This window comes from Rattus norvegicus, chromosome 2 (assembly GCF_021556685.1).
Source record: "Rattus norvegicus strain SHRSP/BbbUtx chromosome 2, alternate assembly SHRSP_T2T, whole genome shotgun sequence".
Lineage (NCBI taxonomy): Eukaryota > Metazoa > Chordata > Mammalia > Rodentia > Muridae > Rattus > Rattus norvegicus.
Genome location: NC_141535.1, coordinates 198,223,468 through 198,236,393, shown reverse-complemented (window position 1 = coordinate 198,236,393; position 12,926 = coordinate 198,223,468). Strand labels below are relative to the sequence as shown.

The 12,926-nt window shown below is 44.4% G+C and overlaps 1 protein-coding gene and 1 pseudogene across 4 annotated transcripts in view; both read left to right on the top strand.

Annotated features, from left to right (window-relative positions):
- Elapor1 (endosome-lysosome associated apoptosis and autophagy regulator 1) overlaps positions 1-5,171 on the top strand; it is a 78,261-nt gene extending 73,090 nt beyond the window's left edge. For 2 of the 4 annotated variants that reach the window (XM_087627761.1, NM_001427831.1), the window contains 3 exon segments: positions 79-257; positions 1,120-1,285; positions 2,454-5,171. In XM_087627761.1, the coding sequence (XP_087483887.1) occupies positions 79-257; positions 1,120-1,285; positions 2,454-2,522 (414 nt within the window). In that variant the 3' untranslated portion in view covers positions 2,523-5,171. 4 annotated transcript variants of the gene reach the window in all.
- LOC148006744 (cytochrome b5 type B pseudogene) lies at positions 3,903-7,677 on the top strand (annotated as a pseudogene).
- The last annotated feature ends 5,249 nt before the right edge of the window (positions 7,678-12,926 follow it).

Genomic DNA, 12,926 nt, shown 5'->3' with positions numbered 1-12,926 from the left:
GTAGGTTGTTCTCTGCCCAGGAACACCCAGGAGACGAGGGGTTCTGAGTTCTGAGATCCTTGTTTTTCTCCCCAACAGAAGACTACTTACATGTGGCGAGAACCAAAGTTGTGTTCTGGGGGCATTTCCCTGCCTGAGCAGAGAGTCACCATCTGCAAAACGATCGATTTCTGGTTAAAAGTGGGCATCTCGGCTGGCACCTGCACTGCCATCCTGCTCACTGTCCTGACCTGCTACTTTTGGAAGAAGAATCAAAAGTACATGGTGGGGTGTTGGAGTCTGAGGGAGGTCGGAGTTGGATCCTTAAGCCAGGGTATTACTGAGAATTTTCTTTAGAGTTGACTATTGACCCTGTCTGTGGTTGACCAGAGACTTGAAAAGATACTCATCCATTGTGGGTCTCGGTTATCTTCGTTCTTGAGCAGAAATGGCTATCTAAAAATGTCTATAAGATTCTCTAAAGAAAAACCAAACCAGGTGAGGTAGTGCATGTCTTTAGTATCAGTTACTAGCAGAGACAGCTAGATTTCTGTGAGTTCAAGGACAGCTTGGTCTATATAATGAGACACCATCTCAAAATCAAAAAACCAAACAATAACAAACAAAAAACAAAAAGAAAAGAATCATTGAACTGAGGTTGTAGATCAGTGGTAAAGTACTTGCCCAGCGTGGATTCAAAGTCCACCAAAAAAGAATGTTCTAAATTTGTGGTTTTTATTAACAATGAAAAAGCAGGGTGTAGAGTTCATGCCCGTAATCCCAACACTTTGGAGGTAGAGGCAGGAAAACTCAGAGTTCAGGATCATCCTCCAGCTACATATCAGTTCTGGGGCAGCCTGGGCTATATGAAACCCTGTCTCATAAAACCCAAAACCAACCAAACAAGGCATGACTTTATAATTCCAATATTTCTGTTAACCTTTGACATCACAGAAAGAAACAAGCAGCCTTGAAGAAAAAAGATCACTAAACTGGGAAGCCAGATCCCGTCTATCGCCTGATCTTCATGCCACTTCACAGGGTTTTGCCCTTACTGTGACGCGCGGCATCTGTTAGAGGCCCAGCCTTTCCCCGCTCAACCCCACATTCTCATCTCTCGCCTCCTCCCTTGTTTCACAGATTAGAATACAAATACTCCAAGCTGGTAATGAATGCTACTCTTAAAGACTGCGACCTGCCAGCAGCAGACAGCTGTGCCATCATGGAAGGGGAGGATGTGGAAGACGACCTCATCTTTACCAGCAAGAAGTCCCTCTTCGGGAAGATCAAATCCTTTACCTCCAAGGTAGGGAGGGACTAGACGTGAACTAAAAAATCAGCTTGGGGTGAGGCATGGACACTGGAACACTGAGGGGCGCTGCTTCATACAAGACTTCTACTCTGATTCCCACTCCCAGCACTCTTCTGGCCTCTCCTAAAAATATCACCTTCTTTCCTCTGTAGTTCATGTCAATACTCTCTTCCCTGGAGCCCAGCCTGCTCTTGACCTTGGCTCCTTCCTCCCAGTGCGTATTCTGGTGGGTGGATTCTTAGGGTTTTTAAACTTTGAGATGGAGTATTGAACCATTGTGTGTAATAGTTACACACACACACACACACAGAGAGAGAGAGAGAGAGAGAGAGAGAGAGAGAGAGAGAGAGAGAGAGAGAGAGAGAGAGAGAGAGACTTTTGAGTGAAGAGGAGGCGATCTCTAGGTTTGGTTTTTCTGATGGAAGAGAAGCCAGGGCCTCTGAGCCTTTAACCAGTGGAGGGTGCTATCCCCGAGGTGTGTGGGCCCCGCCCCGTCCTGAGAGGCTGAGTCATAGCCAACATAAACTGCAGCTGCTATGTAATTCTGAACTGGACGGGCTGGCTCTGTGTGCGTGTGTGGATGAGTGTGAAGCTCATAAATGCAATGTAGACACCACTGTCTCTGGGTGTAGGGCCAGCAGAGGGCATCCGACAGTTACTCCAGAGCCGAGCATACACCTGGCTACTGCACAAGGGCGTCTTTCAAACAGGTGTGAATGAGGAGGGCACAAGAGGCTAGGAGAGGGCAGGAAGCCTGCTGAAGAAGGGGTTGGCAGTCTGTGGCAGTCTGTTCAATGCCTGGCTCTTATTTCCTTTGTGCTGACTTGTCAGGGTGACTCCCTTGGCCAACGTAGGCCTTGAGGGTTTTTTTTTTTTTTTCTTTTTTGTCCTACCAGTGAGAGATAGTTAACCCTGGGAACCTCTTAGGTCTGTCTGGGAATTTTAGAACTGGGCAAAGATACACACCAGGAATCATAATTCTCTCATTCTCTGACTGAGTCTGTAGAGAGCAGGAAGGGACAGAGCATAACTCGTTCCTATGCTCCCACCAAAAACAGGAAATTCAGAGGGTTCCTCTGTCACCCATTTTCCATTTCTCTTCTTTGTCCCCCTTAATTTGCCCCCGTGCAGCAGCCAGTTCCTGTCACCATCTCTCTTTCAGAGGACTCCTGATGGATTTGACTCGGTGCCACTGAAGACGTCTTCAGGAGGCCCAGACATGGACCTGTGAGAGGTGTTCATCCTGCCTCGCCTGCCTCCTCACCTGGGCATATTACCCTGCAGGCCTGTGGCAATTTAGGTGCCAGCATCCTGCGCTCCCCACTGCTGGGAATCTCTTCATTGTGGCCTTATCAGAAGTTTGGATTTCAGACCCTTCTTTTTTATAGAGTACCCAAACTTTTTTCTCTGCTTGCCTCAAACCTACCAAATATACCCACACTTCGTGTATTGTTTCCTTGCTTACATCTTGTTTTCTAAGATAGCCTACCCACGGGGCCAGACCCTCATCTGCCCAGAATTCTTAGAGTCTTTGAGTGAAAGCAATTATTTTCTAAGTGTGAAATTGACTTCTGGCCTTCTGTTTGAGGACAGGAGCAGCTGGGAGGTTTTCTGGTCTAATACAGGCTTTCAACTCTTGATGTCTTTAGAAGGGAGGCCGTGGCCTGAGTGAGGGGCAGTCTTCCTGGCAACCTCCATTTATTTCTCCTGGGTAATGAGTTTGAGTAGGGAGCAGTGGCCAATCTGAGGGCAAGGTGGGTGAAGCCTGTGTAGGAAGAGACTGGAAAAACACAAAGAAAGGCAAACAAGAAAGGGGGGTTCATTCTGTTTTATAACCAGGTACCTAATTTCCTTCTCTTTAAATGATAAAGGAAGTTATTTATAAAGAACTTGCCTAAAGTCCTAATAGAGCTATTCGCCATGATTGTTTTAGTCAAATCTCTCTTCCATCTCTTTATAACATTAGAAAGAACCAGGTAAGTCTAGCTATAATCCTCCACTGGCTTTGCTGGAAGGGAGTAAACACTTGCCAGTGAGGAACACTCCCATCTGTGAGTGCCTCAGTTCTAGAGTCCTAGAGCATTATGGGATGGAGCATCTTATTTAGAAAGAACTCAGGGGGCTAGGGATTTAATGGGGTAATATTAGGATCCAGCCCACTGTGGCATGGACCAGCTATGGTCATGATATCGGTTTCTGACTTTATCTTACTTGCTACATCACAAAATTATAAACTTCTAGATTGACCAGAAGGAGACGAATGTCAGGCAGATACAAACTAATCTTCAGGGAAGAAAAGTAGAGATGTCTCACAAGGCCTGCACCCAGCTGGGCATTTGTTACCCCTAAGCCTCTGCCCTGGCTCTGGCCTATTCTCATTTCATTTGTGCACTAAACATCTAAAAGACTCCTGGCCCTCATTTCTGATAACACTCCTGTGAAAGGTAGATTAGGTACGAACTCACAAGTAGAGTGGGATTTCTCTTCCCATTTCTCTTTTACTCCAGATCCAATTGGTGAAAAACCCAGAATAGAAACACCAGAGAACAATTTCCAGTTAACGTTTTTTCCCCTACTACTGGGAATGGAACCTCTTTCATTCCATGCCAGAATGGCCATCTCTTGGTCAATCCTGAGTTACCCAGGGTCTTCACCTGTGCCCTTTCCCCAGGGACAGGTGGTTGGTATAGGACAGAGAGGCATTTCTGAGTGGTTTGTCAGCCACGAAATGACTTGCCCATCTGGTGATGGTATATCTAAGAGTCAGAAAGAAGTGAAGCTATGCCATGACTTTTGACCATGAAAGGCATCAGTAATAGCTAGCCAAACCTAGAAGCTCTTCTTTGGGCTTCCAAGCTGTCCCTCATTTTGTGGCTCTCAGAACCTTGACTATACTGGAATATTCTTGCGTAGATATGCACACCCAGGCCATGAGCTCGCAGCCAGTCTCCTTCAGCTTCCTGGGTGCCTGCTTCCCATGGAGTAACTGCTTTCTGTGAAGAAGACCACAGGAGATACTTAGACTGTTCTGGAGCTATGGGGAAATGTTCATTTCTTTGGACTTCTTCAGTCTGACATCGTGGAATTGAGTGCTCCTCCTCCCTAGCATCCTCAAACAGCACTGATTCAATGAAAGAACCTTTTTGGATCTCTACCCTACTCTTTACTGGGATGTTTCCAAAAGGGAAGAGGGTCACCTGTTGCTTCTTTAGCATCTCAACAACTTCAGATAATTTCAGGAGCTCTACTGACAGATAATTCACGTACTGCACAAGTCACCCTTTCAGAGCATACAGTTCTGTGACTTTGGGTACATACATTTTAGTTTTCTGTGCTGAAGATGAAACCTGGTTTTCTCACATGCTAAGCAAAGTGTTCTACCACTGAGCTACATCATTGACCATGAATATATAGTTCAGAACACACACACTAGGTCTGCAAGGGAGAACAGCTTCAGTCTTTGAGCCAGGACTATTGTAGCTTACACAAACTTCAGGGCCAGAGAGTTGGCTCAGGAGATCATGTTTAATCTCCATATGGATGTATAGAGTCCTAGAATACATAATTCCACCCTGTAGTTAGCTGTCACCTGTTTTTGGCTGAGAATACATATGAAGATTATGGTATATCCAAGGCCCAGGGGATTTCTTATGCCATCAAACCTTTTTTTTTGTTGGTCCAACTATATTAAAGATAAAACTGACTATATTTATACAACAGAAGCTTTGTAAAAGATTTTTCAGCTTTGTGGAAATCACATTTATGTCTCATCAAGACGGGTTGGATTCCCTTTTTATTCTGTATTTCAAGCATTTAGTTTGTTAGGGATGGGTGTTGCATGTCTTTTTTTTCCCCCCAAAATAAAAACCATATCTTTTGAGCTGTCTTTCTTGAATTATGGGGTGGGCGACTGGATGGGAAATGGTGTCTTTGAAGCCTAAGAAAAGAAGAACAGAGAAAGGAGCATAGATTTCAGAACAAGAACTAGAAAGTTCTTGGCACTTATTGGGGAATTAATGCCTAATGCCTCAGTTTCTGTAATAATAAAGCATTGAGTGATACAAGATTGGGAGAAGGACAGAAGATGTGACAAGCAAAAGATAGCTTGTTAGAGCCCTTCCCCAGGTAGGCTTCTCTCAAGAGGCATTAGCTAGCCGCACAGCATTTCCATAAAATACAAGTGAATTTAACTTCTTCTGGTAGGAAGTAGATTATTGAGGAGTAGATGTGGAGAAAGTTCTAGAGGATATTAAGGGCCTACAATTTCCCAGGGCAGCTGGATTCTTCTGATTCTGTACTTTTATTGTAGTTGAGTACACTTAGCATTCCAGGAGAGTTGAACCTGCCAAATGAGTTTAGTATGTCTTCAGGTTTTGAATGTAACAGGGCACTAATGTTCTACATCAATCTTTGGGGAAACTATTTGAGTCCAAGTTTTTCCTCCAGCCCCTCCAAGTTCTCTGTCATGAGAGCCTTTTATTATCCTCTTCCTCCTCCTCAATCTTCTTTTTGTTTGATTTGATAGTTTAGCCTAGGCTGGCTAGAACTCACTATGTAACCCAGGCTGGTCTCCAACTCACAGCAATCCTGCTTCAGCCTCCCAGGTACTGAGACTATAGGCAAGAGTAACCTTGTCTAACTATGGGTTTTGGTTTTGTGCATGCATATTGATCTGTCATAGTGCTGTTATTGTGTGTATTAAGTTTTTATTTTTATGTGTATAGATATTTAGTCTGCATGTATGTTTGTGCATCATGTGTCTGAAACCTGAGGTGGCCAGGAGGAGATGTCAGGTCACCTTGGACTGGAGTTGGCGGTTTCAAGCCAACATGTAGGTGCTGGGAATCAAACCCAAGTCCCCTGGAAGAGCAGTCAATGCTCTAAACTGCAAAGCTATCTCTCCAGCCCTGCTGTTCTTTTTTGTTACAAAATAAAAAGTACATTCATTCAGCAACAATGATACATTTTAGAACTATTGCATACAATGAAAAGGAGCAAGTTTCTCAGTTGTTTTCAAATTCCTTGCAGATTACTCTTTGAGATTCGGGAACACTAAATCATTATTTAGTAGTGTCACAAAAATGACAGCCTGCCTTTCTGAGATAAGATCTCATATGGTCTAGGTTGGGCCTGAAGTGTATGAAGCCAAGAATGACATTAACTCCTGACCCCTCTGCAGTCATTTCTAGAATGTGAGTTTAGGCAAATTCCCTGACAGGCAGGCAGGGAGAGGGGCCAGGACTAGATGATAAACATACTGAACTTCCAAGATGGCTGGCTCCTTCACCACCTTGGCCTGACACCAAAACCTAGAGATGAAAAACAAAGGCCTAAGGGGCTCTTACCTGTGGACCAGTTTGACAAGTTCCAGGCCTGACTAAGGTGTGTTGCTCTTAACTGATGAACTGTTTTCTTGTCTTTGTTCAAACTGACCAACGCTAAACTGGGAGAGGAAGACCCTCTCAAAGACCCTTAACCACACCCAACTCACCCTCTCCCCCTTCCAGTATCTACCTCCACTACAGACAAACCAAACTTGGAATCAGATAGGGTAGGATAAAATTATGCAGATAAATTTAAAGATTTCCCGGTCACTGACAAAGAAGAGAGTCCAAGGAAGAAGATAACTTAATGTCTTTATCTAAACTTTTGTTGTTTTGAGGCAGGATTTCTCCGAGTAACCCTGGCTGTCCCGGAACTCATTCTGTAGACCAGGCTGGCCTTGAACTTACAGAAATCCACTTGCTTCTGCCTTCGTAGTGCTGACCACTGCATGACTTTGTCTGAACCTTTAAAAAGACATTTAAGGGCTGAGGCTACAGTTTAGTTGATTGAGTGGTTGCCTGGCATACGGAGCAGCCGTGGGAATGGTGAGGGCTGCGACCCCTCCGTCACCTACTACGGGCTGGAGGAGGTGGCAAATGGAAACTCCGAGGAAGAGATGTGGATGGTGACCCACAGGCAACTCTACTGGTATCACCTGCTTCCTCAGTAAGCATCCTGGTGGGGAACAGGTTCTGCTGGAACAAGCTGGTGCTGGTGCAACCAAATGCTTTGAAGATGTCAGCCACTCCCGATGCCAGGGAGATGCTAAAGCAGTACTACAGCGGTGATATCCATCGGAGTGACTTTAAACTTAAAGGTGGTAACAGGGATCCTTCAAAAAGCAGAAATGCCAAAGTTGCTGGGAGTATTGGATTGTCCTCATCGTGGGCATTATTATGAGTTTCCTGTGTCGTCACTTCTCGACTGACAGCATATTCTCCAGAGGAGACCATGTTGAAGTGTGGGAGCACGTGCTCTGAGAGAGAGAAGTGGAGACTTATTTTGGAGGCTGCAGCGGTGCTCCCTCCCTCCTGCCAGTTTTTTTTTTCTTTCCCCTTGGATGGTTGACCAGATATCTATCCTTCTTCAGTGTAGGACCAGAGTCTTTCATCAGCCAGAGCCTAACACCCAAAGCACCTGCTCACGCTGTTTCCTTCAAAGGGTTTCTTCTCACTGGTTCCCACTCATTCCCTTCATTTCAAGAGTTTATGCCAATGATTTAGAGTTCCTATGTTGTAGTGACACAGCCTTTGGGGGGACAATACATGATTTCTGATATTTTGAATTCACAGTAGACATAGTTAAGGGAACAACAGTCTAGTTTTGAATTTTTTCCCAGTTTTCTTTTAAACAAATTTATTTTAAAAACAAACAAAACAGACAAAAACCCTCAACCAGTGGAATGTGATGGTTCATAGCAGCAATCCCAGCATTCAGCATATATACACATATATATATATAGATATATATATATGTATGTATGTATAAAATCACAACCCCACATGAAGTGCAACTTCTTACATGGTGCAGTGTGACACAGGTATTGACTTGTCACCCCAATTGTACCAGAGGGAGAGGCTGACACAGTGTCTGCTCCCCCCCCCTCCCCCAGGTCCAGCAGCTTTCCTTGATCCTTGAGAAGTCTAAATTCCTTTCTAGCCACCTGAGGAGAGCAGCATCACTCTGTCTCTCTGATAGAAGGGAATGGGAAACCCAGAATTGGAATGACTGGAAATAGTGCAATAAAAACCAACATGGAGCTGGCGGAGTGGTGCTTGCTTTGAATCCCAGCACTCGGGAAGCAGAGGCAGGTGGATCTCTATAAGTTTGAAGCTACACCAGTCTACATAGTTCCAGAATGATCAGGACTACATAGAGATATGTAGCTTATGGGCTGGAGAGATGGTCTAGATGGCTTAAAGGGCCATGATTTGTAGGGTAGTATCTCTGTCAAGTGCCTCATGGACATGTGTAACTCCAGCTTCAAGGGATCTAGTACCCCATCCTGGCCATGGTGAAGCAAGCACACATACATACACACCTTAAAACAAAAAACCCAAATGTCTTGGGAAACCAGAAAGGTGTCTAACCAGTCTGGGAGGCAGGACAGGCAGCGCTGGAGAGGGCTTCCTGGGAGAAGGAAAAGTTAGATCAAAGAGAGAGAGAATTCCAGGTAAAGGGAGCCTGTGCAAAGAAGGCCCCAAGGCAAGGAGGGAGAGCATGCTGTGTGGTAAGGAGAGAGGAAGGGGCACTTCCAGACTTAAACACCTCCCAGAAGCTAGTAGGCAGCAGGCAGAGGGAATGCTGCCGCCATGTTTGGACAATCTCCTCAGGGCTGCAGGTGTTCTAATAGGAAGCAGACATTATTGTGCCTGCCTGTCAAACACTGGGAAATCCAGGAAAGAAAGAGGAACACAAAGCCAAGAGAAGCTGAAGAAAGGCCTCAGAGAAGCCTGGTTGAGGGTTCTTAAGCCCTTGTGTCCTCAGAGGAGGCACCCAAAAGCTAGCTATTGTGATAATAAGGACTAATAGAAGTGACTAAACACCATCACTCGGGGACTTTCTTATTTTTGAGACACTCTTGCTATGTCGCCTAGCTTACACACTCGCTGTGTAGACCAGGCTCTCTCTAATTTACAATTCCCTTTTTAGGTTTCTTAAGTACTAGCATTACCGGAGGGCATTATGGGAGGGTGTGCTACCACATTTATTTCTAGTCACAATTACTCACTGTAGCCACAGTGGTAGTTTTCTGCTGACTAGGACTTTTTTTCAGCCATACACATCTAGTTAAGTAAAAGACAATAGACTTTTCCCTTTAAATTACATTAGCATGGTGCAGTGATGTACAGTTGTAGTCTCATCGACTTGGAAGTCAGAATTCCTCAGTCCTGTTAGCCCTTAATGTGAGCCAGGGCAGACAGGGACAAACTCCCATAACAAAGCACCTTCAGCGTGCTCCCTCCCTTCACTCCCAGAAAACGCTGTGTTTTCGGTTATTGTAGTTTTACTTATTTCTGCTCACCATTTTAACTTTAAAAAAGTATGTGCATTAGTGTTTTGCCTGTGTGTTTTTCTGTGTGACAGTGAGAAAGTCCCTGGAACTGGAATTACAGACAGTTGTGAGCTGCCATTTGGACGCTGGGACTTGAACCTATGTCTTCTGAAAGAGCAGCCAGTGCTCTGAATTGCTGAGCCATCTCTCTAGCCCACCATTTTAACTTCTGAACACCCATTCTGTGACCTTCTGCTAAACACCCCCAGCAACGGATGCATCATTTTTCCTTCTCGAACTATGACCTCATACTAAGCACACTCAGGAGAGTACTCCCTGAAAAAGTGGCTCTCAGTCTTCCTAACACTGTGAGCCTTTAATACAGTTCCTCATGTTGTGGTGACCTCCAACCATACAGTTATTTTGTTGCCATTTCATAACTATTTTTGCTACTGTTATGAATTGGTCATTAATTATCTGATATGTAAGATTTCTGATATGAGACCCCCCCCATAAGGGTGGTGACCCATTGGCTGCCTTGAATTGACTGTGGGAGAAGTGTGGGTCATGATGCATATCTACAATCTTCACACTTGGGGGATGGAGGCCAGAGGATCAGAAGTTTAAGGTCATCTCCAGCTGTACAATGAGTTTGAGACTCTATCCTCAAAACACACACACACACACACACACACACACACACACACACACACACACACACAGTTTGAATGGGGAGCACTGGCCTCTGACCTCATTCTATACAGTTGTCTCTGGCTCTGTCACTTTAAATTTTTTTCCCCTCCTGAGTTTCTTCTGAAGTTGCCTGGGTTCCAGGCATTACAGAAATGGTTGATAAACATCTTTATGACAAGTGATCAAAACTACTTCTGAGTAGCTGCAGAAAGCTACAGAAGAGACCCCCACCCCCACTGGGGGAGGGCGATTATCCTCAATGATAAGCCTGCCCCATAAATCAGGTCTCATGGTATCATCAGAACCAGACTGTTCCAGGCCAGTAAGAACAGCCATTGCAACCTCAGCCATCGCAACCTCTCTAGGGCCCCTGGTAGAACCAGATTGAGATAATGACCAGTAAGCTGTGGTCTTACCCAGGACTACCTGTTCTGTGTCTGTATACAGACCCCAAGACCCTCCTTTCTCTCCCTTTCTTGTCCTATCCCTCTCTTTTCCAGTGCTGGAATGTAAACCAGGCTGTGAGTATGTGAGGTAAAGGCTCTATAGATGAGCTAAGTCCTGTTAGTCTTGGAGACAGACTTGAGGGTCACTGAACCCATTTCTCCATTCTTCCCAAAATGATCGTGTTGATGGGAACCTCCATCTTCTGTCCTTGGTGACTACCGTCGCTTTAGTGTACTGACTGGGTGTCTAGTCTCTTGAGACTCTTGAAGCCTTGGTTCAGCAACATGAGCATACTCGGGAACAGGCCTGATCCTAAAGTGATTTTCTATCTCAGTATGGACAGGCTCCTTGCGCAGCTCTACCTCCAGGCTGCCTCCAGGACACGAAGACACTGCTTTTGGCAGTAACTGTTGATGCTCTCCTTACTCATTGCCCCACTGTTGTTGCTCCAAGGTGGCGAATCTTCCTGTCTTTTAATTGTGGTTTTTGTCTCGCACTTACCAAGATGTGAACTCACTGCATTTGGTCACAGGGTCACAGTCTTTGGGTGGCTTCATAACACAGTGAGACTTGAGAACGTACAGAAAGGAGGGAGGGGACGAGGGAGGGAGGAGAGAAGGAAGGACTGAAGGGAGGAGAGAAGGAAAAGAGATAGCTAGTTTCCTTCAGCACTAAAACTCCTGACCTTAAACTGACAAATGAACTGTTATTCTATTTCTTGTTGTACTTCCCAGGTGGCACGAGTATTTTGATCGTATTACGTTTTTATTTATTTATGTTATGCTTGTTGGGAGGGGGTGTGTGCAACATGGGGGTCAATTCTTTCCTTCAATTTCTGATCTCAGGGATCGAATTCAAGACTTTAAGGTTCCAGTCAAGCACCCTTATCTGCTGAGCCATCTCACCAGCCAGTCTTAGCACAAGAATTTTTAAAGAGACATATTTACTTATTTTTTATTTTTATTAAAAGACTATTTAGAATTACTTAGAAAGCCTTATTTTTTTTTTCTTTTCTTTTTTCCGGAGCTGGGGACCAAACCCAGGGCCTTGCACTTGCTAGGCAAGTGCTCTACCACTGAGTTAAATCCCAAACCCCAGAAAGCCTTATTTTTTTTTAAATCCCCAACCCCGAAAGCCTTATTTTTTAAATTAATTAATTAACTTTGGTTTTTCAAGACAGGCTTTCTCTGTGTAATCTTGGCTGTCCTGGAACTTGCTCTGTAGACCAGGATGGCCTCAAACTCAGAGATCTGCTTGTTTCTACCTCCCCAGTGCTGGGATTAAATTAGTAAGCCACCACTGCCTGGTAATTAATTTATTTTTATTTCATATGAATTGGTATTTTTTATCTGCATGTCTGTTTGAAGGTGCTAGATCCTCTGGAACTTGAGTTACGCACAGTTGTTAGCTACTATGTGGGTGCTGGGAATTGAACCTGGGCCCTCTGAAAGAGAAGCCAGAGCTCTTAACTACTGAACCAGTTCTCCAGCCCAAAGAGAGGTATTTAAAAATTAATGATAAAACTAACAGTAAAAAATACCTAGAGGAAGTTTGTTTTGCTTTTGGAAGGCCAGAATTTCAAAGTAATCTCTGGAATTACACTATAAAGGACAGGTCTAGAGGCACTCCCTACACCCGCCCCACAAAAGCACCTACCATTGTTTTTTTTTTTTTTTTTTTTTTTTTTTTCTTTTCTTTTTTTTCGGAGCTGGGGACCGAACCCATCTACCACTGACCTAAATCCCCAGCCCCTGCCATTGTTTTAATACCTTAGATTATACAGATTTTGCCCTCACAGGGGTTCAGTGAATCCAACATTTTGATGACAGTCTTCATATGTTTTCTGCCAAGACTGCAGCTCTCTATCCTTAACATTTATTATAATTTATTGGCGTTGATTTGCATTTTCCAGCATTCTGGCTGTTAGATATTCGGGAAAGTGCACTTTTTAGGAATAGGAAAAGACCAAGAAGGGCAGAGCATGTTTGTGGATTCCGTGTCAGTTAATGTTTTCTACTATATGAGGGTGGTAGGTTTTTGGTTTGGTTGTATGTGTTTTGTTTTTGAGACAGATTCTCACTATACAGTTCTGTCTGGCCTGGAACTCGGTATGTAGACCAGGCTGGCCTTGACTTTACAGGTCAGCTTCGGTCCACACCCAGATACTCCCTTCAA